Here is a 27552-nt window from a genome sequence, read left to right on the forward strand (position 1 = left end):
GCTGTGTGGCATCGCAGTGTGTGCAGATGAACGGTATCCGTCTGGTGATGACACACAGCTGGTTGAATATGAGCAAAGTTTCCCTGCTTCCCTTCACTGGTTCCTGTACAGCAGGGTCAGTCTTTGTTTCACTGTTATAATCATTAAAAGCAAAAGCAGCATGTGTATACATTCAGTAGGCTATATCTTCAGTAGCTAGCTAGCTAACCCTACACTTTTCAGGGTCTGATTTTGGATTTGGAACAGGGAAGAAACGTATATTTTTCCAACCTCTCCAGGTAACGAGTATCATTAATACACGACGTGCCCAATGCACAACGTGGGACCCTGGTCTGAGCTGGCCAGATGCTACATTATGATTGGCCAGTCTGCGTCCAGGGGCGGGACTTTGCAAAGGTTCAGTTGAACTAGAGATGCACAGATTTTGAAATTCTTGGCTGATACCAGCGTTTAAAATATTTGTGTCTTTCTTTTTTTTTTTCTTTTTTTTTTGTTGGTGTAGTTATATATTCTATTTTTGTGCCAGGGAAAACAGTAACTGAACAGTTATAAAGTCATTTAGTCCTTCATTACACTACCTCTCCCATTGCTCTGACTCCACTTGAAAGGCTTAAAGGGACATGGTGTGAAAAAAACAACAACTTTGGTTTCATCTCAGTGTTTGATAAAGTCGATACCATCTTGTCATCGTATTGTCTTGGAAAAAAGGATGCTGAAGAACCTGTTCAGTCATAGTTTTGTTATCAACACCCTTAACTTTTGACTGACTCACGCTGACAAGGCTGAGCTGGCGGATGTTAGTCCGTTCCAGCAACAAACTCTGCCTGCTGCATCAAACTGCAGAGCAAATCATTACTCATCTTTCTTCTGAAAGAATTAGGTGAGGGGTTTTCCCCTCATCTTCTTTCTTTTTCTTTCTTGTATCCCTCTTGTCTTTTGGAAACCAGATTTCCTCCCCTGAAAACACATGGCTTATCAGACAGCTTCATCAGGACCAGGACGGCACTTGAGGACAGGGGGGGACATCGAATCACCTGCAAGACTAAATTTTTCAAAGTTCAGTCTCTCGGCCTGTTTATACAACCATTAAAATTTGGAGAACGTCCTGTTTGATTGGGTGTGATCATGATTTTAAAATAGTATTTCAAGCACTTTTCACAGATCTCTCTGCAACTTTTGACCCTGTACATTCGTACCCTTTGTCTGCTCAGTCCTCCACCCCTGCACAGTCATCTATAGTAATATGAATGTATTAATGAAGCTTTAAGGCGAAAACCCTACACCGGAAAGTTTTAATATTTCACTGTCAGTATAAAATGAAGCAGAAAAATACAAAATGAAGTAAAGCACCTTTCCCACTCGTTACAACTTTGTTATGCAAGTAGGGTTATGTGGAAAGGGGCATATGCGGTAAATCTGTGAAGATGTCTGGTGCAAGATGATTTAACACTCTTGTATCAACAAGATCTTGACAGTTTACTGGAAATATTACCCCCCCCCCCCCCCCCCCCAACCCCCCACCACACACACACACACACACACACACACACACACACACACACACACAAACACACACACACACCTATTCACCCTCATGACTACCTCTTGTGCTGTTCATTCTTGCTCTTCCTTGAAAATGATGCCATCAGTTTCACAACATGTTTTGGCTCTCCACGATATCCACTCTACTCTTTTCTTCAGTGATGACGCGCTGCATTTCTCTGCCAGTGACCTAGCTGCTGTCCCCCGCACAGGACACCATTGCAGTATGAACATTTTTCACCACAAAGCTGCTCTGTGCACCAGTATCATGTCATACCTGCAGCATCAGTCTGTAATAGTAGAATAAAATGTGTGGGAGGAACAGCCGAGATATCGCAATCCAGTGAGCTCAAGCGGACTTCCTGTGGTCTTGGGTTTCCTCTCACATGAACCTTACCCAATATATGTACTTTTTCGTTATTCTCTCTACACACAGTCTCCAAAGCAAAGAGGGAAGCCTGGGAGTTCAGAGTAGCTCAGGCAAGGTGTAAAACAGGTGGAGATCGGTAAACGTTTGCAGTGGATATACTGTTACAGAAGAGGTCAACCGCTGAAGGTCAGTGAGTCTTATATTTTTCAACTTATTGAAGTATTTTAAGGGTAAAACTGTCCTAATTTTCCAAATAGATTTTCCTCTGAAGAGTTTGACAAAAAAAATGAATTTCTTCACACAAGTATAAGAGAAGGAGCAGAAATCTCAGCAGCAGTTTTTTTTAAAAACAAAAAAAGAAGCAAAATGAAAAGTCTGAAAAAGTTCTTGATTTGATATTTAAATTACAGAGTTTGCTAAGAAATTTTATTTGGAAGAAATTTAAAAGTTATTAATCATGATGTGGTGTAAAACAGGACTGTTACATTAGTGGGCGGCATGGTGGGGTGCGAAATGTCGCCTCACAGCCATGGGGAACCCTGTGTGGAGGTTGCATGTTCTTCCCATGTCAGCATGGGTTTTCACTGGGTACTCCGGCTTCCTCCCACAGTCCAAACACATGCAGGTTAATTGGTGACTCTAAATTGTCTGTAGGTGTGAATGTGAGTGTGAATGGTTGTCTGTCTCTATGTGTCAGCCCTGTGATAGTCTGGCGACCTGTCCAGGGTGCACCCTGCCTCTCACCCAGTGTCAGCGACAAGATAAGCAACATAAAATGAATTTTTTTTCGCAGGTTTAGGAAAAGAATGGGATCTTTTTATTTCAACATTTCAACAAATTTCTATTTCCCAAACACTGATTTTTAGAACTTAAAATGCATCAGATTTTAAAGCTCTCCCCTTTGTCTTGGACTTATCAGGCCTTAGCAAACTTATCAAACCCTACCATATCCACAAAGGCAACTCATGACCTGCAACTTCTCTTATGCTTATCTAACAACAGGCAGCTCTTCTGTCCACCATGAGAACTAATATGGCACAGAAATATGTAGTGTAGACAGAGATACAGTAACATGATAAGAAACAAAAAATAGTGCAGTGTTACTCAGCATTTATACACCTCCACGTCTCACAAACCTTCATACAACATATCCTGTTTCCTGTTTTTTTCTGTTGAAAGGTCGTGTCAGTTTCAGAGCTGTGTCGAAGCCAAACTCAGATTCTTCAGAGGCTTTCCTGATGGCATCCAATATCACCACCACCGCTGCCGCCGCCGCTGCCTCCTCTCTGTCCATCAGCCACCTGGTCGGCATTATTATCCTGACCCTGGCGTTCGTACTGGGTTTCCCCGGCAACCTGTTTGTGGTTTGGTCCGTGGCCTGCCAGGTGAAAAAGCGCTCAGTGACCTGTTTGTTGATAGTGAATTTGGCTATTGCGGATGCTTTCGTGCTGCTCAGTGCCCCTTTTTTCCTGCGCTACCTGGCTGGAGGTCGGGGCTGGGAGTTTGGATCGGCAGCCTGCAAACTGGTGCATTACCTGTCAAATGTGAACATGTATGTGTCCATCTACCTCATCTGCCTGATGAGCATGGACCGCTGGCTGGCCGTAACCAGGCCTTTTCTGTCCCAGAGAATGAGAACCAAGCGCTCCCTGTTGGTTCTCCTGCTGGTGGTCTGGGTGATGGCATTCATCCTGTCGCTGCCGATGCCTTTCTACCGCAGGTGAGACTAAAATTTCCTTGTACATATGGGTCTATTATGTTTCTAAACTTGCAAAGCTACATTTTTAATGGCTGCTGCCACAGTGAAAGTAGCTGAAGTCAAGCAAACTGATATCTGTGTTTGTCAGTGTGGAAGTAAGAAAAGTTTTTTCCATAAAATCTTTTAGATAATCTTTAAAAAAAAAAAACTATGCGTGTGGTCAATAAGTCAGCACTGGTACAGATCGCTGTTGTAGGGCTTTATAACCCACTTCCACTCCCCACTAGTTTGTTTGGGATGGCACTCAATGTGGCTGACCCTCCCTGTGAACGCAGAAACAGACAGGAAGTGGGTAGGGAGGGAGTTGAGGGAGTGGCTTAGGAAAGGCCCATAGTCACAATTCAGAACTTTTTAGATCATAGATTATAAGGATGTAATTTTGTAGCTCTTCTGGCGAATATCAACAAGTGAGAGGATAAAAAGATTTTAGAAGTATGCCATTTTAGTTTCATAACAAAATGAACTGTTATCGGAAATATGATGCGTCACATGTTTTGGATTTTAGTTTGTCATTGTTTTCAAAGACAGCCTGATGCAGTTTATCAGGCAGATACATGGATGGATTACTGAATGGGCCTACCGGGCAGAGGCCTACGGTCCCAAAATGTCAGTGGGCTGTATCTACAAAATGTCACTCAAATTAATACACACTGACCAAGAAGAGAATCAAAATTGACTCTCCCTGGACCCAGACTGGCCAGTCATAATGTAGCATCAGGTCGACATCAACACAGCTGTGCTCCATTGACTCTAATGCAGTCGTTTCAGATTTCCTTCATTTTCAGGCTGGTTTTGTGGATTTGGAGCTAAATGTTGTGTCTGGGGCACGTCGTGTATTAATGATACTCGTTACCTGGAGAGGCTGGAAAAAGATATACGTTTCTTCCCTGTTCCAAAACCAAAATCAGACCCTGAAAAGTGTAGGGTTAGCTAGCTAGCTACTGAAGATATAGAGTGCCGAAGTCACGCCCCTTCCAGTGAAGCTCATGGGACCTTAGATCGGAAAAAATATGAATGGCGGTGAATGGGGAGAGCAATATTACCTTTTGTTCCCGTTTGAGTTGCGACATGAAATCTAAATATGTTGTTAATGTATTTAAAACATAAATTTTAAGGTCAAGAAAGTCACACTATGTGGTAAAACTGTTGAGATATAAGCGTTTTAATTAGAAAGACTCAAGTACACAGGAGGAGGTCGCGTATGTGACGTCATAGCTTTCGCTCGCTTCCTGCAGCTTGGCCTCCCCGCTGAAATTCCACTGTTTTATGATTAATCGATTTATGATTGAAGATGTCTGTGTGTTTTGTGCCAGGTTACAGTCACTCCAAGCTGCAGGAAGCGAGCGAGAGCTATGACGTCACATACGCGACCGCCTCCTGTGTAGTTTTACATTTTTTTCAAAAGCTTATATCTCAGCAGTTTTACCACAAAGTATGACTTTCTTGACCTTAAAATTTATGTTTTAAATTAATTAACGACATATTTGGATTTCATGTCACAACTCAAACGGGACCAAAAGATAATATTTCTCTCCTCATTCACTGCCATTTATATTTTTTCCGATCTAAGGTCCCATGAGCTTCACCGGAAGGGGCGTGACTTCAGCACTCTATAGACTACTGAATGTATACACATGCTGCTTTTGCTTTTTAATGGTTATAACAGTGAAACAAAGACCGACCCTGCTGTACAGGAACCAGTGAAGGGAAGCAGCGAAACTTTGCTGATATTCAACTAGCTGGGTGCCATCGCAGTGTGCGCAGATGAACATTGTTTGGCTTCCCCTGTAGAGCCTTGCCTGTCCAGCAGCGGAGGTCTGGGTGCTGGCAGCGGCACGAGGTTGAAGCCAAACACCGTTCATCTGCACACACTGCGATGCCACACAGCTGGTTCAATATCAGCAAAGTTTCCCTTTATATTCACTATAATCACTATATATTTTTCCAAAAATATAATATTTCCTCAGGGAGTGCAGTTAGTTACACTGTGGGCTCCATGCTTACTCCGACAGCTTGTCGGACCAAATGACCACGAAGAAACACCAAACGATCAAGAAAGACAAAATTTCCTCAAAGAAACTACAGAAAGATCCATAATGACTACAAAGAGACACAAACTCTCCACAAAGTCTGTGTATCTTGCTCTTTTGTAGGAGAGACAGTAGGACCTTTTGTATATCAGTACCTAGGGGCCACTGTCTCATAATCTGCTCGTGGTCAGACAGCATGAAAAGGGAACTCTATGAACAACAAACTATTGGGTGAGGCGTCCTGATGGCCTCGGGCTTAAGGTGCTTACCATAAATGATTTTAAAGACATGCTTGCTGTTGCGGGCTCAGGGCTTCAGTAACACTTTGCCTTATAGCTTTGTCACTAATAACCTTCCATACTTACAGTTGAACTAATCGTAGGAGTAATTTTGAATCCCTCTCTCTCAATTGTCACAGATTTTACTAAACATCTTGTTACAGACTTGAGTTAAAACAGCCTTTAGCTATGTCTCTGGCTGATATATCTAGTGCCACATTAACTTTCTGTTTGTGTATTTTTTCCTCTTCTTCTTCTCTGACAGTAATCTGGGGAAACTAGGATCAAACAATGTCACTTTGTACTATTGTATTCCGTACCACTGGAGGAGCGTGGGTCACGAAGTCTTCCAGTACGTGTTTGAGACCGTCATGGGCTGCCTGGTGCCTTTTTCCCTCCTCACCACCTGTTACTCCTCCATCATCTGCCGTCTGAAAAGCGCCAAGTTCCATCGCAGAAGACAAGGCAGCCGCCTCATCCTGCTGATCATGTGTGCTTTTGCAGTATTCTGGCTGCCCTATCACATTGTCAACATCATACAGGTTTGTTTGACCAGCATGGGCTAGAAACTGCTTCTGATTCCATTAGATGCCAATGGGCAAGTATTCAAGTATGCGGCGTTTCTTCTGGGAAATTGTCCTTGGACCATTTGCCTTTAAAATCATCGTTGTTATCAAAATTCTTTCAGGGTTAGCAGTACTGTAATGCATGTTGACTTACAGGAGTTATAACAGGTAAAGTTAGAGACACAGTACTGTCTTTAAAAAATCCAGTGTGTAGGATTTAGGGGGTATATTGGCAGAAATGGAATATAATATATTAGGTGTGTTTACTTTAGTGTATAATCACCTGAAAACAAGAATTGTGTTTTCATTACCTTAGAATGAGTTGGTTCTTATCTATGGAGACCACCATGTTTCTACACTTGCACATACATTCCTGTTTTCACATTTTGAGTTGGCCACTGTAATCGGCAGCCCCACCGTGACGGTTGAAAACCTCATGAGCAATGAACACTGAAAGAATTCTGACCAGGAGTTTCAGCGGGTTATTGCAATTTAGAGAATGTGTCTGTTTGGTACAGTTTTTCTACCAAATTGTTGGTAGACACACAAACTAACACTCCCTGCACAGATATTCCACATTAAAAGTCTTCAAGCATCTCAAAGCCAGGGCCAACTGGCAACCAATCCAAGACCACCCCTGCTTTCCTCATCGCTTTAAATGTGAAAGTGCTGCAGAAAATGGTGACTTTCATGGACAGTAGCTAAACACCAACTGAAAAATGGGAAACGTAGAACTGAGCGTGATTAAGTAGAAGAAGAGAACAGTGTTTCTACTTAAAGAAAAACCTATCAGACACAGTGTGGTGAGTCAAGTTCTGCCTCTTACATGCATTGTCTTCTTTCAGAATACACTTCCATTTTCACAGGAAATTTAACGTTTACGTACAGTCTCTTTCAAAATTAATGAACTATATCAGTTCAACATCACAAATTAACTTGTTTTTTCATTAAACAAGAAACATGTGTTTGGGTTTAGGATAAAAGAAAAGGGTTTGGCTTTAGAATTTTAAAGGATGCAAACACCACTCTCTCTCAAATCTGTTTGTTGGACCCATCCCTACCTCAGTCGGACTTTTTCCCGCCTTAACTTTTGCTCATGTCTCGCCTCTGGGCGTCATTATACCATTATGGCACATAGCCGACGTTAAAGGACGCCTTTTGTCGCTGGTTTCTGATGCCGTAAGTCACTGCCCAGGTGCTGGATTTTGATGACTTCAGAGTAAGACTAGGCTCTGGGATTAGTGTTGTGGAAATGTACATCATGCTGAATTTATTTGAGCCCTTATAGAAGAGGTAATTCCAATGATTTTGACCAGGCCTGTTTTTTGGGGACCTTCATTTTTTGGGCTGTTTTTTCTGTTTCCCTCCCTTTCTCTAACATCTCTTCACCCTCTCCATTCTCCAGGTTGTCGGTCAGTTGCTGGGCAGTGCTTCAGTGATGGCCGCTGCCAAAACAGCCCGACCAAATGTCACAGCCTTTGCTTACTTCAGCAGCGCTGTCAACCCCATACTCTACGTGTTTGCCGGCAGCTCCCACATCCGCCAGGCTGGCCTAGGCTTCATGGGTAAGCTCTTCGAGGCCACAAACTCAGAGAGCAGGACCACGTCTACTTTCACCCGCGGTGGCCGCACGAGCAGCTCTTCACCAGATGATGGCTCTGTCCTGCACACGCTATCAACAAAACTGGGAAGGCCTTTCAAAGGCAAGAACAAGGACAGGAGCAGCAGCATGGCGGGAAAAGAGGTCGACGAGTCTGAGCTCAAGACTATGGCCAGTGTTGACCAGATAGAGTACAGCACTCAGGGCTGCCCCTGACCAAATTGGGGCCCTAAGCGAAATTTTATCTGTGGGTTGGCCCCATCACCAGATGCAAAGTTTCCTCCACCATTTTAGTGGTGAACAAAACAAAAATTGAAGCATTTGAATACTGGTTTGGACACTGATTACTATGGCAATGACTGAAGCTTTGAATCCTTGAAGCATTTGGGTCAGCCCTATCCCCAGAGGATGAATCCTAATGACTTTGCCACCAGAGGGTCAAAGTTTTCTTTCAAATGAATGACTGTGGTCATCCCCTCAAATTTCCCGTGGGGCCACCAGATTAGCATTTGTTTGGTGTTGAATTCCTTGCTAATTATGCAATGTTAGCATGCTAACACGCTAAGCTAAGATGGTGAACATTAACTCTGCAGACGTATAGCTTTACGGAGCCGCTACCATGCTTGTTTTAAATAAAAGCATTGTCGGCCCAGAAACGCACAAAATTATAATCATTTGCTTGTATATTTTATATGATTTTGAGCCATTTTTTTTATACGCCTAAAAGAATGTTCGACTTGTATGGCACTGACTTTAATGTTATGTATGTATACTTTGCTATGTAAATTATTACATTTTTTCACATGCTTTTTGTTGTAATTTGTATGGTCATTTGTCATTAAATACGAAAGACCGTGTTTGTTAACGTAACCCCTTGAAACCTGAGCAAATTGGCTTGATTTCTTTAAAAAAGAAGGGAAGAGGGCAATGAGCGAATGAAAGAAAAAGAAAAAAAATGACCCAATAAATTAGCAAGAAACTGGTAAAAAGAGAAAAAATAAGAAAATTAGTAATAAAAAAACAAACAAGGAAATTGCCTGAAAGGAGTGCTTAAAAATTATAATAATTCTGTAACAGTTTTTTAATTTAATAATAATAATTATTATTATTAATTCATTTTTTCTATAGCGCTTTACTTTTTTCCCTAGTTTTAAAAAAAAGAAAAAAAAGATAAAATCATTATTTATGATATTATTATTATTATTATTATTATTATTATTATTATTTGCTCAGCTTTGCTCAGGGTTCAAAAATTGTTTAAATACTTGTGAAAGGCATCTGAAAGCAGCACAAGAAAAGTGATGTTGCTCCAGGTTTTTTTTTAAAGGATTAATAAAGCTTTTATAATATTAAATTTCTGCTGCTGTGTATTTGTCAAAAAGGTCCAAAAGAGTACATAGAGTTCTTGTTTGCAAAATTAACTGACTTTTCATTTTGCAATGTTCAGCTGCGAGAACAAATCATTGCATATTGTAAGACGCATTTCATCAATGCGTGCTTTCTTTCACTCTTTCCTGCATCACCTCTGTCCACTATTACATAACAACCTACTGAAACAGCCACGTTACAGGATTTTATGTGCTTAATCTCCTTAAAGGCTCATAGCTCACCACTCATTTCCTTTGATGTAACTGAGCAAAAGACAAAGAGGGGAAATATTTTACAGGAAGCGTGAGTCATACTTAAAAATGCTGAATGGACATCAAGAGATCTTGGCATGAGAGCATTTATGAGACACAATTGTAATACAGGATGATTACAAAATGCTGGTGGTATTGTAACAGTGTAAACTTCCTGCTTTGTAGCAACCAAGAGGCCTATTGCCACAGAGGTTCAGTAACAATGTCAAAACCCTTCATCTAAAGAGGTCAACACACTCTATCTTCATATAGTTGTCACAAGCCAAGAGTGCCCAAACCTTTTCACTTGGAGGGCCAAAACTGAAACTTAATGGTGGGCTGTGGGCCTAAAGCAAAAACTTACTGTACTGTGTTAAAATGATACTACGATCCCCTTTCCCTTAATTAAAATGCCTTTTGCCCATGTGCCAGTGTCCCTGCTTGTCCATTTTGTCCTTACGCCACTTGCAGCAAACTAACTTTCTGGGCAAAGTGTTACTCTAATAATAATTAGGAATCCTACCCATTTAAAGAACAGAAAAAACAGCAATATAAATTATGTTTTAAAATCGAGCAGCCCTCTTAAGAGCTTTCAAAGACTGTGATGAATCTTAAACTTAAAGGTGCATTCATGACCTTGAAAACAGTCGTCTGACAACAAATTCTTTGGACACTTTAGACCTTGTGGTGTTACGGATGCTTCTGCCAGACAAAGGGGTTTACGGTCTCCCCACATGTACAACTAGTTGTAATCACAAGTTCAGACTTCATACTTGGGTCATATGATGAAACCGAATAAACCATTTAGCAACTGAGCAAATTCGTCTGCTGAGGAAAGCGATGAGATGTGGCTTAAAGGGATAGATCACGCCATAATTAAAAATACATATTTTTCCTCTTACCTGTATGTGTTGCTTCTATATACTGTATGTTTTACTTGATGAAATATATTTTGAAGTGAAACTGATTATGCGGATTGTGCTGCCAATCTTGACCATGATTTCCTGGAAATCTAAATAGGCTCTACTGGCTAAATAAAGGATACAAAAATTAGGAAGAGTTGCTGTTGGTAAAGTTGTATACTCAGGTTTGACTTGCAAAACTTTACCAGATCGAAGCTCAGTGGAGTCCCAATAAGATGATTTAACCTCTGCTGATCCAGACACAAAAGCGGACAAGGTCCATAACCTGATCACATTTTATGGTTAGAACTTCTTTATTTGTGATTAATCATGTTTGTAGTTTGATATGGCAACAAATTTTACCAATTTCACCAACAGTAACAAGTTAAGACACTATTAATTGGGAAGTACTCATTTGAGGACATTGGGACTTAATTATCATTGAGAACATACCTTTTTTATACTAATCATGTCCTACTGATCCCATATAGCTGGGAGAAATGAAAGAAACATACCAAACAAAAGTTCGGGTCTCAGAAGCATAAAAGCAGCTCTGTTGTTTGAACAAGAAAACTCTTATCTCATCTTTTTGTCATGATACTGCACTGACTTTCCTTATTTGTTCTGAGTATCTGCAGAAGTACCAAAACATAAAGTTTGCTCATAAAAAAAGAAGCAGCTTGTCTGGGAACTCTTATCGACAATCACTGACTAGTTTCCATTACATCGAAGCATGATTAGATCAGTGAAAAAGCCGAAGAGGACTTATATGTTCTGAGCTACAGTATCAGTTTGCGTCATTCCCTTTCTATTTTGTCATTGGTTAATCTTCCTCTTTTTCTCTCATTACTCAGCTAATGACCTTACATGACTCAGGAAATTGAACACTTTTGGTCATGCAACAGCTCAAGTAACATATATTTTTTGTTTTTCTTCTTTTGCGACATTTGCAGATTTGGATTAGCCTCAGTCCCAAAAACACAAGACTTTGAGATTGGAAAGTAAAACTGTAAGCCAAGGATATTAGATGTCTATAGAAAGGGAAATACAAGAAGGTAAAGAATAACTACAGGCGTTCATTTTATTACCCTCACACCCACCCATCCAGCACACACACAGTTCTGACTGTAGTTGACTTCACTGTCAACAGGAAGCTGTTTTTGAACAGATAAATAGGACAAAACTGTTGCTAAAAGCACCAGATTTGTTGTGGTTGTGACCTCATTTAGCGTCACTTTGGACTGAAGTGGTCGACTGAAGTTTTAAATGGTTTTAAAGATTCACGCATTTGGAATTTACACAAGTTTTATTTGACGTCAGTTGCTGATTAGGTGCGTGAAGCATAGCCCCTGGATTACCGGGTAACATTTAGATAGCTTTGACCTAATTTAACATTCGACTGGTACAGTAAGATTGAACTCAACAGGACGCATAATTATCGCAATGAAGAGTATACAAATTCAGCTCTGCCCAATTCTTTTTCAAAGGGGTAGTCTTGCTGTAGCCGTACATGGAAAATCATTGTCAATATTGAAGCAACAGAGGCTTATATATCCTGACTTTTAGCTCCTAGTATAAAAAGAGTGTTTAAGTCCCACCACCACTGGAGGGGGAAACAACTCATTGCTCTTATTGACTTTGTATGGTGTAAAGCTGCTTCCTTTTCATTTACATCTGTTAGCAAACAACACCAAAATGCCTAAAAGCTGCTTTGTGGTAGGATGCACGACTGACATAAAAAAACTGAACTTTTAAGCGATAAAGCAAGGTTTATGCCTAGGCATCAAATCAACCGCGTAGCTTGACGTACACCTCCCCAGAAATACAACTACACGTTGCAGTGACTCAGACCTCCTGTCTGTTTCTGTAAGCTGAAACCATTTCCCTCAGTGGAAACAAAGCTTTATATTTATTTTAATTTCACAGATAAGAAACAATAAATTGTGAAGACAATAAAGCCTCCACAAAAATAGCATTTTAAGTCTTGTGTGTGATTTATCCTGGCTTCATTTGAGCAGAGGAAAACTCCGCTCATTGCTAGGCTAATTTATACAATATAAAATGCCATAGGCTTGTGCTAATAATGTTAGCATGTTGTATTTGTTGTGTAAGCTGTTTACATGGCTGATTAAAATGAAATCTACTAATATTCCTGTTTACATGTAGCTGTGTGTACCCCGATTAACATACCCTAACATGTCATTTATTATGTCAAAATATGGAAAAGCACAACAGCTGAAGCTGCTTGTCATTTTGCTCATTGTGTCAGCGTGGGTTTTCTCCAGGTACTCCAGCTTCCTCCCACAGTCCAAAGACATGCAGGTTAATTGGTGACTCTAAATTGTCCGTAGGTGTGAATGTGAGTGTGAATGGTTGTCTGTCTCTATGTGTCAGCCCTGCGATAGTCTGGTGACCTGTCCAGGGTGCACCCTGCCTCTCACCCAGTGTCAGCTGGGATAGGCTCCAGCACCCCCGCGACCTCTAAAAGTATAAGCTATTACAGAAAATGAATGAATGAATTAATAAAACATGTTGATATCCTTTCATAAAGTTTTAAAGAAAGCATTTTTCTTCTTATGACCAGAGATGTGGGCTTTTCTTTTTGGCGTGCATCTCTACCCCACAGCCTTGCAAACTGTTGATGAGTTAGTTTGTGTACAACGTATCCATAGACAGATGAGAGGCCGTGTGTCACAAACTGTGGTAAAACACCCAATTGAGTTGCGTATTCTGAATTAGCTGTATACATGCCCAAATAATTAAACCCTGAATAATACCAGCATATCCAATATCCTAGCCACATGCTACATTCGGAAAAAGGCCTAGTTGTTTACAAGGCCTGCATCAAGTTCTTAATATTGGTGTGAATGTAACCGTAGCCACTGACGAAAGACTGTTCTATAATATATGACAAATAAAGACTTGAAACAGTTGGAAATAAAAGATCTGGATCCACTCCAAAATGTAATGTTCTCTTCCTTGGCCCATGCTTCACCCTTCCACCAAGTTTCATGAAAATCAGGCTAGGGGGTTTTCAGTTATCTTGCTGACAAACAGACAAACAAACAAACCAAACCTAGGACATTACCTCATTAGCAGAGGTAATGATTGCTCCTTGCGATTTCTTAAGCCAGACAAAAAAATAAACCAGCGCTCAAAAGAAAAACTTCAAAAGACTTGAGGAAGTGGCAGGGAGCAAGCTGCCAGATCGGTGTATGGGTGTGGCATGGCCCCCAGGTTTTCCCAGCACCTCTCCATGGGGTCATAGCGATGCACCCACTTGGTATCTCTTGCTGTGTTTGCTGAAGACCCCCCCACCATGTATAACCGTCCATCAAGTACAGTTGCCCCTGGTGACAGATGAGGTCGAGGCAGGGCAGGGATGGAGGACCAGGAGTCATACATGGGGTTGTAGAGCTCACAGAGGAGTTGGTCTCCAAAGCCCATCCAGAGCGGCTGCAGCCCTCCAGCTACCACCAACCCCCTCCCCAAGGCTAACATGATATGACCTGCACGTCCCGCTCCGACAGTCATGGGCGCTCTTGGGGAACAGCCACGGGAAGGATGGTAGTGCCACATGGAGGGAAGGCAGCGCTGATAGGGGTCGCAGCCTCCAGAGACGTAGATCTGGCTGTCCAGCACAGCTGCAGCGTGGCCGCACACAGCTGTGTCCAGAGGGTGAGCCGGCCTGCAGAGATCAAAGGTTATAAACATCTCTTTCCCCCAAAGTTCTTCCAAGGGGCTGTACACATGCCGCGCCTTTAATCACCTGGAAAATGCAAGGTCAGGCATTGGGTGCTACTATTGTGCCTTTTCTGTGAGAGTCTTCAAGAGTGCAGTTTATCTCATGGTGCAGCCATCACACCTAGTTCATGAGGCCTCATGAACCACTGTCTTTATTTTCTGAAGCCACCAGATGGCGCTGTCTGTTCAACAAAGGTTTGAAACCACACTTCATTGCCAGTCCTTCAGCCTTTATCTTTAAACCAAGATTGCCATCTGGTGGGGTCAGAAAACAAAGAAAGTGGTTCATGAAGTTTCATTTGGCCATCACTAGTCACTCCCTGAAAAGTAGGCGCTCAGGAACGTGTGCATGCTGTATATGAGTTGCTTTGGGGTTTGAGCATGTCTGCCACGTGTCTACATTAAAAACAATAAATTTGAAGGCGCAAAAAAAAAAAAAAAACGCGGCATGTGTGCGGCCCCTTAAGTAGCTTTAAAGGTAGGATCTGGAGGATTTTCAAACAAAACAAAATATAGACATATACAAATGAAATCCTGCTTAATCATCACCTATGGGCTTCTACTCATGTGTGGTGGTGACTCTGTTTGCAGAGCTCCTGCCCTTTAACTGTATTTTGATGTTTTTGTGAGCTCGGACCACTTCTGGGCAGAGATTTCCCCAGCCAATGAGAGAGCGCAGGTGCCGTGCCCGAGCGTGCACCAGCGCGAGCCTTGCCTGAATCTCTTCTGTGAAGACTTCTTCTGTACCTCTGGGCTCCGTACACCCGGGAGAGTTGAGCCTGATAGGAGGGGCCAAATTTGAATGTGTGTTTACAAACAGCAACTGGAAAATCCTCCAGACCCTACCTTTAAAAATGAAGTAGAACTTCTTTCTGCATTGTTTTAAACATGTTCTTCTTCTGAGATCTTTTGAGGATGATGTGTTTTCACATATAATTTAACATGTTTACTGTATGTCAATTAGGGTAAAATAAAAGTTGTGTTCAGGAATGTCAGTTCTGGTCTCCAAGTTCAAATAAAGTATTGTGTGTCTGATCGTCAAGTTAACTTTTGAAATACGCTTTTTTTGTGATGCTAAAAGCTTCCACTTGGCCTGTCACAATGCTGTTTGTGTCACTAGTTTCCCTGTGTTTTTCCTTGTCCTCTGTTTCCCCTCCCCCCCTCAACCCTGCAGTATAAAACACTGGATCTCCTCCAGAACGTTGTGTCCACCACTGTGGTACAGTCTTGTTTCAGGCTGCTGTTGAAGTTTGAATTCAACTTGTGTTATATTTTATTGCTCTGTAAAGCACTTTGCCCTTGTAATATGCTATAGCTACAACTAAAACTGCCTTTACTTGCCACAAGCCGAGTGCCATCTAGTTCCATTATATCGGAGAGAAGGCAGACGCCTCTATGGCCGATATCTCCAATACTCAGCAACTCACACCAAAACAATCTAGACTGATAAACAGCACTACAGGTAAGAAGAAGAATATGTGTTTATGACTTTGTGGTGGACTGTCCCTTTAAGTGCTAAAATACAACTCAGACATGCTCGCCTCTTCAGGTTGTGTTAGTACAGCTCCTTCAGTGTTATACTGTACCTCCAGGTGTTCTCCTCAGGCGTGTAGTACTCCACAGAGTCCAGGTATTGGCTGTCGTCACGGTTACCCCCCAGAGCGAAGACCTTACCGTCCAGACACACAGCAGAAAAGTAGTCCCTTTGACACAGCATGTCAGGTAGTCGTTCCCATTTACACTGAGACAGGTCAAACCTGCAGAGAGGCAGAGCAGGACTCTGATAGAAGATAAAACTTTATTGCAACAAAAACTTAACAACTGTTTTATTGTAAGTGTGTATAGTGCGTAATCTGGGGGTGACAGTGACTGATGTTGATTAATTTCCTACTTCTTTATAGCGCTCGCCAAAGTTCAAGTTTTAAATTGTGACCTTTTGAAACATCAAGCTGGGTGTTGCACGCGTTTTTGGAAATGTCAGACACTGAAACTTTAAGTTAGTCTTTTAGTGAGTTAGGTTAGAGTGTGTTTGTAGCAAAAGATTGGAGGCTCATCCCTGACACCACACACCAGAGGATGGTTCTGACTCATAATTAGCAGGTGATGGAAAACACCTGGGCCATGTCAGGGTCCACAGAGGAGACACAGAATTGTTCCACAGCAAGATGAAGAGAATGTGTGCAAAATTTTGACCTTTTACCCATGTAAACAAAAAACCTGGACTGCCCACATCAAAAGAAAAGTTTCTGCTGAGCGGAGTATCAGCAGCTCTGCAGGAGGATGTTGCATCACAACCCTGCAGCTGTGGGTGAATCAAACCCACAACCTCCCATGTCCCCAGGCGAGGGAAACAAAACACACACACAAAAAACAGGAAATCTGCGACTGACAGGGCCAGGCTCTGAAGCTGCAGGCATGTTGGGAAGAAGGTGGACCAAATCTCCTGCTGTATCCTAATATCTTTTCACAGTGTACCAGCATCTTTAAAGCTTTCCCTGTAACTGAGAAGATGTTGCGGTGTGTCCTGTCCAAACAGTCTGCTAAACCCTTAAATTATGCTCTTAGTGTTTGTGTCTGTGAAGAGTAAAGCTGACATGTTAGTCACAGGGTGCCAAAAATTCACTGGATCCAGTTTCTCAAATGTTGGGCGACTGTGGTTACTGAGTAGCAGGTGTCACTGTGTATGGTAATCTCAGCCACCCTTGTGTGAATGGGTGAATGTGTCATGTTGTGTAAAAGCGCTTTGATTGGTCAGAAGACTAGAAAAGCGCTAGACAAATGCAATCCATTTTCAATATATGCTGGTTTCTTAGTCTCTCATCATAATGAACTGAATATCTTTGAGCTTTTGGTTGTTGGTTTGACAAAAACAGGCTATTTGAAGATGTCATTTTGGGCTCTAATAAACTGTGACTTTTTTCACTAAAATTTTTCACTATTTTCTTACGTTTTAGAGAAGTGTATTGCTGCCACACCAGAAAAAAAGAATGGGTCAGTATTACGTTGTAATGTGAAAAGCTGTTCTAACAAGAAGTATTTTCGTATTTTCACGTTATAACAACAACTTTTCAAGTTAAAATTTAAATGTGAGCAGCACTCAGCGTGGCTCCTCTGTTTTCTTCCGGCAACAAGCAAAGTTCTCGCGAGATGACGTTACGTAGCCCAGAGGTAAGGGAAACGCTTAGTATGCTGTTTACAGAGATAGCACTGGCGATCTGAACGGGTCAGTGGTGAAAAAAAGCACTTTTAACGCGCAAACTTATATGGGACGCATTTGCCCCAGTTACCGTTTTAGCTCGTTTCGTGGCTGCCTGCTGCATCCGCCTCCCTCAATACTGAACCAATTTTAAAACAAGTTGTACCTATGAATCATACGCACACATACACGTGTGGAAATAGAGCCCAGGTTGAAAAACACCAAAGTTATCCTTTAAGGCAAAGAGATGAATTCTGAAAAACTAAGTTCTTTATACTTCACCTTAACTCAACTCTAATTTCCACACATCCAGACATCACTGACTGTAAACGATTTAACTCATGGTGCAAAATGTCGTTATACCACAACATTAACCGTAACCCATTGGAACCATTGTGAAATACCTAAACATTAATCACTGCGTAATGGATAACATGAGTTATATAGAACACAATTAAACACAGTTTTCTTCAGTTTATGGCCTTACACACATTGTCTCATGGCATGCTGGGAAACTTGACTCATTTAGTCCCAACATGCCACAATATGTTGAGTGCACAACCAGAGTGTTGTTTATTTAGGCAAGATAAGTTTGATAAATGTTAGTCACTTTAACTTAAAAAAATTATGTCAAGCTCACAAGGGATGAGTTTTTGTGTCAAGTGAATATAAAGTTTTTATGTCATTTTGACAATCTGGGGCATTTGTGTCAATTTCATATTAGAATTTTGTGTCATGGATGGATTGGGGTTTACAGTGTAGACCCCCATGTTAAAATGCCCAACTTTACAGCAGAAATAAACCAGCCTGGTACAAAAAACGCTTTTGGTCTCTATAGCTAATTTAAACATTCATGACAACAGTGCAAGGGTGAATTTTTATATAACTCACCCCTGTACATTTGATTAAGGCTTAAAGTTATGCATAATTAATGGTGGACTGCTTTGAGTGACAGACTGTCTGCCGATTGTGTCCTCAGCTTCTCAGTCAGATCCAGCCCTCGCTCCTCCACAGCTGCACCCTCTCAACCAAATATGGTCACTTGTGGCTTCAAAAAACCAAGACGGGGACGGCTGAAATGCCAAACTCGAGGTTTCAAAACGTCAGTCCACAAACCAATGGTTGACATCATGGTATTGCGTCCATTATTTTTCCAGTGTATAGGAAGCCCCTGTCAAGAACTTCAGGGTCCCCCATGTGTCACTGCCATTTTAGAGACTTGACCCTGACAAAAACTTTTTTTTGCACAAAAAACTGAAATATTTAAAATTTTTTAAATCAAATTTGAAGATATTGAGAGTTTGGCACAAAATTCTGAACTGCCAGCAGCTCTACTTGCTACCCACACACACCCTACCTCAAGGCAGACTTGAGGATATCCAGCGCTCCGTAGTACTTGCGTCCTCCCAGGATGTACAGTTTGTTGTTGACGAGACAGACACAGTGCCTGAACCGGGGCGGTTCAGGGAGCTTGGCGAATGGCCTCCACTCTATGCTTCTGATCAGACCGTGTCCACGATGGAACCGCTCGGCGAACCACAAGGTCTGGCTGGGAACCCTCTTCATGAATTCATCATCGACAGTGTCCCCACCAACCAGGACCAGGACCTAAAACAAGGTGTGAGGTATCTCTAAAGCGTAAGTAATAGATTATTTAATTTTTTTAACAATCTCCACATCTAGAGAAAAACAGTCAAGTGTTAAAAGTGCAAGGTATGATAAGTACTTGGTTTGGGGTGCGAGGTTGGCACTCAGGCCCTCTGTAATCCCCCTCCAGGAGGCTTCGGAGGGCCTGCAGCGTTCCTCTGGCCCCAGGGCTCCTGCAGAGGAGGCTGCAGCTCAGGGCCTCCTGGAGCTCAGAGTAGCTGAGGAGGGGGAGGCGAACATGGTGGAGCAGGCTTGGCAATACTGCCAGTCTCTCTTTAAGGTTGTCCTCCACCCAGCTCACTACTGCCCTGAACACCACCATCTGAGTGGGAAGAAGTGAAATTGGTGTTATCAGAGTTTCCCTGTTCTCCCTTTTGAAATTCAAGGTTTAAGAATTAGCATGTCACAATAAATTATAGAAGACATCATGGTTTCCTTAGGTATTGGTTGCAACATTTCTGAGGAAACCACAAAATCCTGCTTCTCAGATTCACAAACTTATAGGGATTTCCAGGAGCCGGATATAACTGTTTTTAATGATGTGTAAATTTGGAAAAAATCAACTCATCAGTTTTAAAAACTGTTAATATAATATAGTAAGAAGTCCAGCATTTTGTCTCAAAAACAGTTAAAAGTCCTCAAATTATAGCATTTATGTTATGAAATTAAAAGAGATCCTCTCATGCTACACATTCATGCTTTGACTTAGTCTCTTAAATTTCCTCGTCAGTCATGACAGTGATCTTAAAGGCTGGATTCAGGTGTGATCAAAAAACACTCATTTTCAAAGTCTGAAAAACATAAAAGTTCTCATTATCTCAAGAAATTAGCCTTTTGTTTTCTTGAGAATCGACATTAATGAAGCGCCCTTACACACCTTGCTAATGTTCAGCTGTTGGTCAATGTCGGGCCATTGATGAGGGTCTACTGCCCTGGTTTTTGCAGTGTGTCCCACACTGTTGGCTCTCATCGGCAGCTTTTTTTGGGCCAATTTAGCCTTTTAGAATTGAATCAGTTTGCCGCTGCCTGTAGTGTTTGCTGTGTGCTCAGATACAAATTTCTGGTCGAGACAAAGGCAACATGAGCCGACACAACAGTTGTCCTTCATTGCCACTAGTTCTTTGATGTCAGTTAGTCAGTGTGTCTGCCAAGCCTATTCTCATTCTGAAGTCATCAAATACCGCTGCTTTGTCAGTGATTTTGGCGTCAGACACCTAATGCCACCCAATGCCACTTTTTGTAGTGGTATGATACACCCCTGGACAGTGTCAGTTTGTAACATGCCCAGATGTAACCTTTCACGGTGTTATGATGTGCCACTGGTCGGCCAGATGGCATCTGTCATGGCAGTATGATACACGGACAAACAGCATCAATTCATAACGCTGCCAGATGGCACCTGTCGCAGCTGTTACGTCGCTGAATGGCGTCAGGTTGAAATGCTGCCACTAACAACATAATTTCAGGAGCTGGAAAGTCCCTGTAGGGTGGGCAGGAGGGGTGGTGGACAGGGAGGGCCAAATGAGGCCTCATGAACCACTGTCCTTCAGCCTTTATCTTTAAACCAAGAGTGCGATCTGGTGGGGTCAGAAAATAAAGAAAGTGGTTCACGAGGCTTCATTTGGCCATCACTAGGGTGGATGGGGCCAACAAACCCGCACTTTCACCCAGGAAGCCGATGTTAGCTTCTTGAATGAATGTAGAGCCAATCCGTGATGTTTCTTTCTTAACCTAACCACATTCTTTTGGTGACATCTCAGCATTGGTAGTGGCGTCTTTGAACATCAACAGCAGACACAGGATGACACCCTTAAGGCTACTATAAAACAAGCTTTGTTATCTCAAGATAAAGTGATCTCAATAATGGTGCTACAAAAATATTTGGAAACATGGCCTCTCTTGGCTTCTGTACACTTCAGAAGCTGGAGCCAGCATTTGTTGCCTGCCACAGGTCATTCTTGTATAACCCAGCAGATGGAGCCAAAGTGGCAGATTCTCAAATACTTTGCAGAGTCACTAGCAGGAATGATGTGCCATGACCAACAATATAAAGCTGTACCAACTCACTACTGTGAACATTAGTTATATATTGGAGATCTTTTATGAACTATTGTTTAGAGCAAATACCTGCTTTCCATAACTTAAAAAATATATTTAAATACAGTAGTCAACTATTATTAAGTACATAAACAATATTTAAGTCAATTAAGTCCACACAGAAACACAAATGTTTGTGCTTCCAACCTAGTTTCTAAGCACATTTTGTATGATTCACATTCAAATTGAGGTTAATCTGCCAAACTACAGGTATTGAGACTCAAGAGGAAGAGTCACAGACAGCGATAAAATTATTACCTCACTCTCTACACACAGTGAGTCCTTCTCAAGCAACCTGTCCAGGAAGGAATAGGGGACATCCTTGAACTTCTCCTCAGCAGAGATGCACTGGAAGTGGGCTAAGATGTACTCCCCTGCAGCCTGCCCCAGCTGGACCAGTCCATAGGTCTCAGCCAGGACCAGCACATCCAGACAGGTGCTTTCATCCATTCTGTCCCGCAGGAAGTCAATGCACAGCGAGAGCGCCCCCTGCAGCTGGAACTGAAGCAGTGCATCTGTGAGCTCCCAAATCTGGCTCCAGCCCAATCTGAGCTGACCCGAGTAGATGAAGCCAAGTATGGATTCGATGACCTGGGGTGCTACGCCTCTCAGGCACACAACATCCTCACTGGACTCACGTAAACCGCCGCAGAACAGCGCCCGGAAATAGTCCCCACCTGCTGCTAACACCACACGGTGTGCTGGGAGATAAAGGGAGGATGAAGACAAAGGGAATGACAAGAGACAAAGATGATAAGATATTAAAAATTATGGAGAAACAGCTAGAAGGCCTTATCATCAAAACTACTATGAAATGTCAGTGGATGACTGTCTCTTTCTGCAGGGCTGGACCAAGCCGCAAACGGTGACGCAACCCAGTGACATCCCTCTTAAACATTTACAACACCAGCATGAGCAGTTGTTAAATAAGTGGTCGTTTTATTTGATCTTACAACAGGACATGTTGAGTCAGCGTGTGTCACAGAGATATAACATCAGCTATGGTAAAGAAGTCACTCACTGTTATGACGGGCTAAACTTTCAGGCTCTTGTTGCTGTCACTGACACTACTTCCTCCCCCAACCTGCAAAACCCAACACTTGATTGTGACAAGTTGATGAGCTGTTAAGGCAAAGGGTTTCTGGGAAAATCTGCAAATGATGTGGCAGTACATGGGAATTTGAGCAGGCTTTGATGTACAGTACAGGCCAAAAGTTTGGACACACCTTCTCATTCAATGCGTTTTCTTTATTTTCATGACCATTTACATTGTAGATTCTCACTGAAGGCATCAAAACTATGAATGAACACATGTGGAGTTATGTACTTAACAAAAAAAAGGTGAAATAACTGAAAACATGTTTTATATTCTAGTTTCTTCAAAATAGCCACCCTTTGCTCTGATTACTGCTTTGCACACTCTTGGCATTCTCTCCATGAGCTTCAAGAGGTAGTCACCTGAAATGGTTTCCAACAGTCTTGAAGGAGTTCCCAGAGGTGTTTAGCACTTGTTGGCCCCTTTGCCTTCACTCTGCGGTCCAGCTCACCCCAAACCATCTCGACTGGGTTCAGGTCCGGTGACTGTGGAGGCCAGGTCATCTGCCGCAGCACTCCATCACTCTCCTTCTTGGTCAAATAGCCCTTACACAGCCTGGAGGTGTGTTTGGGGTCATTGTCCTGTTGAAAAATAAATGATCGTCCAACTAAACGCAAACCGGATGGGATGGCATGTCGCTGCAGGATGCTGTGGTAGCCATGCTGGTTCAGTGTGCCTTCAATTTTGAATAAATCCCCAACAGCAAAACACCCCCACACCATCACACCTCCTCCTCCATGCTTCACAGTGGGAACCAGGCATGTGGAATCCATCCGTTCACCTTTTCTGCGTCTCACAAAGACACGGCGGTTGGAACCAAAGATCTCAAATTTGGACTCATCAGACCAAAGCACAGATTTCCACTGGTCTAATGTCCATTCCTTGTGTTTCTTGGCCCAAACAAATCTCTTCTGCTTGTTGCCTCTCCTTAGCAGTGGTTTCCTAGCAGCTATTTGACCATGAAGGCCTGATTGGCGCAGTCTCCTCTTAACAGTTGTTCTAGAGATGGGTCTGCTGCTAGAACCTGTGCGGCATTCATCTGGTCTCTGATCTGAGCTGCTGTTAACTTGCCATTTCTGAGGCTGGTGACTGGATGAACTTATCTCAGAAGCAGAGGTGACTCTTGGTCTCTCCTTTCCTGGTCGGTCCTCATGTGTGCCAGTTGTAGCGCTTGATGGTTTTTATGACTCCACTTGGGGACACATTTAAAGTTTTGCAATTTTTCCGACTGACTGACCTTCATTTCAAAGTAATGATGGCCACTGCTTTTCTTTAGTTAGCTGATTGGTTCTTGCCATAATATGAATTTTAACAGTTGTCCAATAGGGCTGTCGGCTGTGTATTAACCTGACTTCTGCACAACACAACTGATGGTCCCAACCCCATTGATAAAGCAAGAAATTCCACTAATTAACTCTGATAAGGCACACCTGTGAAGTGGAAACCATTTCAGGTGACTACCTCTTGAAGCTCATGGAGAGAATGCCAAGAGTGTGCAAAGCAGTAATCAGAGCAAAGGGTGGCTATTTTGAAGAAACTAAAATATAAAACATGTTTTCAGTTATTTCACCTTTTTTTGTTAAGTACATAACTCCACGTGTTCATTCATAGTTTTGATGCCTTCAGTGAGAATCTACAATGTAAATAGTCATGAAAATAAAGAAAATGCATTGAATGAGAAGGTGTGTCCAAACTTTTGGCCTGTACTGTACCAGGAGTAAAACAATGTCGACCTTCTGAAAAGTATGTTCATCTATGCACCCAATACTTGATTGGGGCGCCTATTGCAGGAATTACTGCATTAGGTGTTATGGAAGCCCAGGTTGCTTTGATAGCGGCCTTCAGCCATAGATTCTCTGTGGGGTTCAGGCAGAGACTGTAAAAATAATGGACATAGCCACTGTGATGTCACTCACTGGTTTGTAGACTGCCAAGGTTTGGCATTGCGACCATCGCCATCATGGTTAGTCTATTGCCTCGCATGGTCTCCATCTTTATTTCAGCTCCTTCAGCAGACAGGTCCCCAGCCTCTCAGAGCAGAGAATACCCTGTTTTGAGACCTAACCTAACCTTGGGAGCCAAAACGCACACTAAAGTGCCCTATAGGCAGCCAAAATGCCCTCCTGGGAGCCAAAACACGCGCTAAAGTGCCCTCTTTGGAGCCAAAAAACACACTAAAGTGCCCTCTTGGCTGGTTAAAAGATGATAAACTGCCCTCTTGGGTGATAAAAACATTACTGTTGCAATGACTTTTATGTTGGGCCCTTTTTTGATCTATACTGAGCCAGAACTATATCTCACAGAACCAGTTTGGATTATCTGGTGCTAATATGGTGTTTAAATGCACTAGAATACAGGAAATGGCATCTACTTGATTGAAAATGTTCTGGAGGAGGACCCCAGACCCCCCCCCAGGGATTTATTTCTTTCATACATCCATGTCTCTGTGTGTTCTTCACAGTCCAACGTTGAATCTACACAGTTCTCGTGGATGCTGATCCTAACTACAAACTAGCTTGAGTAGTCTGTCTAGTTAGTCTGTTTTAAGGCTATATAATGTGCCATTTGTATAACATATAAACATGTCTAAAGTGCCCTCGAAAACATGCAGGACTTGGTGCCCTCTTCAGTGGCAAGAACGCGCTGTATGTGCCCTTCTTTTTCTTTTCGCCCCTGCCCTTCAAAAAGTCTGCACACGCCACTGTACAAGGTTCGATTGCAACCCACAGCCCTTTGTTGCATGTCATCCCCACTCTCTCCCCCTTTCAAACTAAGTCTGTACTGTCAAATAACGGCAAAAAAGCCAAAAACATATCTTTAAAAAAAACTGTGAGGTTTCCTGTAGTGACGGCCAAATGAGGCCTCATGAACCACTGTCTTTATTTTCTGAAGCCACCAGATGGCGCTGTCTGTTCAACAAAGGTTTGAAAGCTCACTTCATTGCAAGTCTTTCGGCCATTATCTTTAAACCAAGAGCGCCATCTGGTGGGGTCAGAAAATAAAGAAAGTGGTTCATGAGGCTTCATTTGGCCATCACTAGTTTCCTGGAGTTAGTTGCTACTTGGTTAAAATTAGGCAAAGATCATCGCATTAGATACAGAGACAGTGTTGACTGCTGGTAGCAAAGAGGGTGCAATAAGCATTCTTCCATGCCAAAGCTGTGCATCAGAGTTAAACTCTCAACCATTCACCCCAAACTCCTCTCTTAAGGCTATTTCATGGTGGACATAATGACACACATTTTGTCATCTCCCCAAGTTCTTGAAGGTCTACACAGGCTATTCACACAGCACGTCTAGTCTTAGTGGTACCTGTACCACCACACTTTTTTGTGTAACATCACACTACTTGGGGTTTTGTTTCTGCCAGATAACAATCATTACTCATACAGCTATGGTGTTTTGTCAGGAACATGTAAACATCAGCCATTTTAGCCGTTTGAACAAACAGCCAGTGCTGTTATTTTCCTGTTGAGGACAGTCAAGAGGACTTCTTTGGCAGCCTCTTACCTGAATATCTCTCTCCACTCTCTGCTTGTATTGTGACGTCACACCCTACTCCTTTCTCCCACATGTCCCTGATGGTCGCCAAGCTCTTCTCTCTCTCTGTGGCTGCAGAGGTCGCGACCTTTGACAGGCTCCTTTGCCTCAGCCTCTCCATCTCTAGACACCTGCAAGCATCCAGCACCTCATCCATTACCCCTTCCTTACTCAAGTCCATGGTGACATCTCCACCGTATGCAAAGTCCAGAACAGCCCTCAACCCAACTGGGGTCAATCGACATTCTCTTATTGTCTCCACTCCAAGCCTAAATTTTTGTTTTGAGCCAAAAAATACATCTGGGGCTTGACTGGCAGCTGCCAACACAAGTCTATGAGCTTGGACGGAGTTGTCTTGAAGGAGAAATGCGCAGTCAAGGAGTAGTTCTTCCTCCTGAAGGTTACGTAGGCAAGCAAAGAGGGTGTCTGAGTATGAGGGAAGGATGTAAGAGATGAGATCTGTGTCCTTGAGGAGAGATGAAGGGGGGTGGTGAAGAGGGTGACAGGCTTTAGAGTCCGGCATGTGAGTTGATTGTTTATCTGCATCATGTTTTTGGTTTTGGTGGCGAGTTCTTGGTTTTCCTTTTGGCCCAACATCATCCATATCTGTTCTTCTTTCTCTATCCCTCCCTCCTCAGAGTGCAAAAAGGGAGAGCCGGGGACAGCAGGGAGGAACAGTGTGAACACTGCATTCCTGGAAATGTCACACAGTCACTGCACTTACTAATTTTGAAATGAGTTTAATGTCACACAAATGGTTTTTATGTTTTTTAATCATAACCTCTCCTACAAAATGATCTGCAAACACTGTCACTATGACTGACGCTCCCAAGTTCACATAAGGTCATGAGCGTGTCAGTCACTCTCTTTAGCAATGCTGCAAGAGAATGTCTCAATACACAGTCTGTTGCACAATCCTAATTATCTGAATGTCCTCATACGCCATATGTGTCAACATATGAAGAGTTATATCTAATTTTGAAACATTTTAAAAGCCTTTCAGTATATCTACAGTTTTCCAGCTTAAAGACAAGATAAACCAGGAGCACACAGTCTGACTACTGCAAGTGGAGACTTCACTTTTTACAAGTGGTTAAAATCCCATTTTGGAACAAGACTCATAGACACCTACCTTAGCGATTCCTCTACCAGTGTGGGTGTAACAAGTGACTTTGACCAGGGCACAATGGCATTGTGAGCATGTAGAGTGCAGGTTTAATAATAGCTGGGTACTGGCACTATGACTAATACACTGCAAGAAGTTTCCTACCTTTAATGAGTCAGTCAGTATGCAGACTTAAAGCCTGTTTTCCTTAGACCAAAGAGAAAACACCTTTTTTCAATGCAAATTTAATTAAAGAGACTGCATGCTATGATTTAAGGAGTAATCAGCAAGATTCCAATATATTATATTTTAAGTGTCTTACAGATTTTACCTTCACAACACGATACTTCATTTGTTTATCCACCTTATTCCTAGCCCCCATGATACCTTGCATGAATTATGTATGCAACTTCCGGCGAACCGAAGTTGAACCGAAACCGGCGATTTCCAATGGTAACAGTT

General features: G+C 42.3%; 2 protein-coding genes across 2 annotated transcripts; one reads left to right on the top strand and one right to left on the bottom strand.

Moving 5' to 3' along the window:
• The first annotated feature begins 1820 nt into the window (after nt 1-1820).
• Nucleotides 1821-9700, top strand: ltb4r (leukotriene B4 receptor). The gene is made up of 4 exons (XM_049567981.1): nt 1821-2098; nt 3092-3632; nt 6245-6521; nt 7951-9700. Exons 2-4 carry the CDS (start codon nt 3151-3153, stop codon nt 8359-8361), a joined length of 1170 nt encoding a protein of 389 aa, XP_049423938.1. The 5' UTR covers nt 1821-2098; nt 3092-3150; the 3' UTR covers nt 8362-9700.
• A 4131-nt stretch (nt 9701-13831) lies between these two features.
• LOC125883572 (kelch-like protein 33) lies at nt 13832-26671 on the bottom strand. Its single transcript, XM_049567961.1, has 6 exons — nt 25956-26671; nt 21609-22051; nt 19333-19575; nt 18964-19214; nt 15997-16167; nt 13832-14354 (listed from the first exon to the last, which is right to left on the bottom strand). The coding sequence occupies exons 1-6, from the start codon at nt 26587-26589 to the stop codon at nt 13835-13837; spliced, it is 2262 nt and encodes a 753-aa protein (XP_049423918.1). The 5' UTR covers nt 26590-26671; the 3' UTR covers nt 13832-13834.
• Between the last annotated feature and the right edge of the window lie 881 nt (nt 26672-27552).

The sequence above is a fragment of the Epinephelus fuscoguttatus genome, linkage group LG23 (genome assembly GCF_011397635.1).
Source record: "Epinephelus fuscoguttatus linkage group LG23, E.fuscoguttatus.final_Chr_v1".
In the NCBI taxonomy this organism is placed as follows: domain Eukaryota; kingdom Metazoa; phylum Chordata; class Actinopteri; order Perciformes; family Serranidae; genus Epinephelus; species Epinephelus fuscoguttatus.

Excerpts from the sequence above, each read along its gene's own strand:
- ltb4r (XM_049567981.1), top strand. The coding sequence starts at position 3,151 with ATGGCATCCAATATCACCACCACCGCTGCCGCCGCCGCTGCCTCCTCT. Across the intron at positions 3,633-6,244 it reads CCGATGCCTTTCTACCGCAG|TAATCTGGGGAAACTAGGAT; the intron begins GTGAGACTAAAA and ends CTTCTCTGACAG. Across the intron at positions 6,522-7,950 it reads ACATTGTCAACATCATACAG|GTTGTCGGTCAGTTGCTGGG; the intron begins GTTTGTTTGACC and ends TCCATTCTCCAG.
- LOC125883572 (XM_049567961.1), bottom strand. The coding sequence starts at position 26,589 with ATGGATGATGTTGGGCCAAAAGGAAAACCAAGAACTCGCCACCAAAAC. Across the intron at positions 22,052-25,955 it reads GAGTGGAGAGAGATATTCAG|CACACCGTGTGGTGTTAGCA; the intron begins GTAAGAGGCTGC and ends TTTATCTCCCAG. Across the intron at positions 19,576-21,608 it reads CACTGTGTGTAGAGAGTGAG|ATGGTGGTGTTCAGGGCAGT; the intron begins GTAATAATTTTA and ends CTTCCCACTCAG.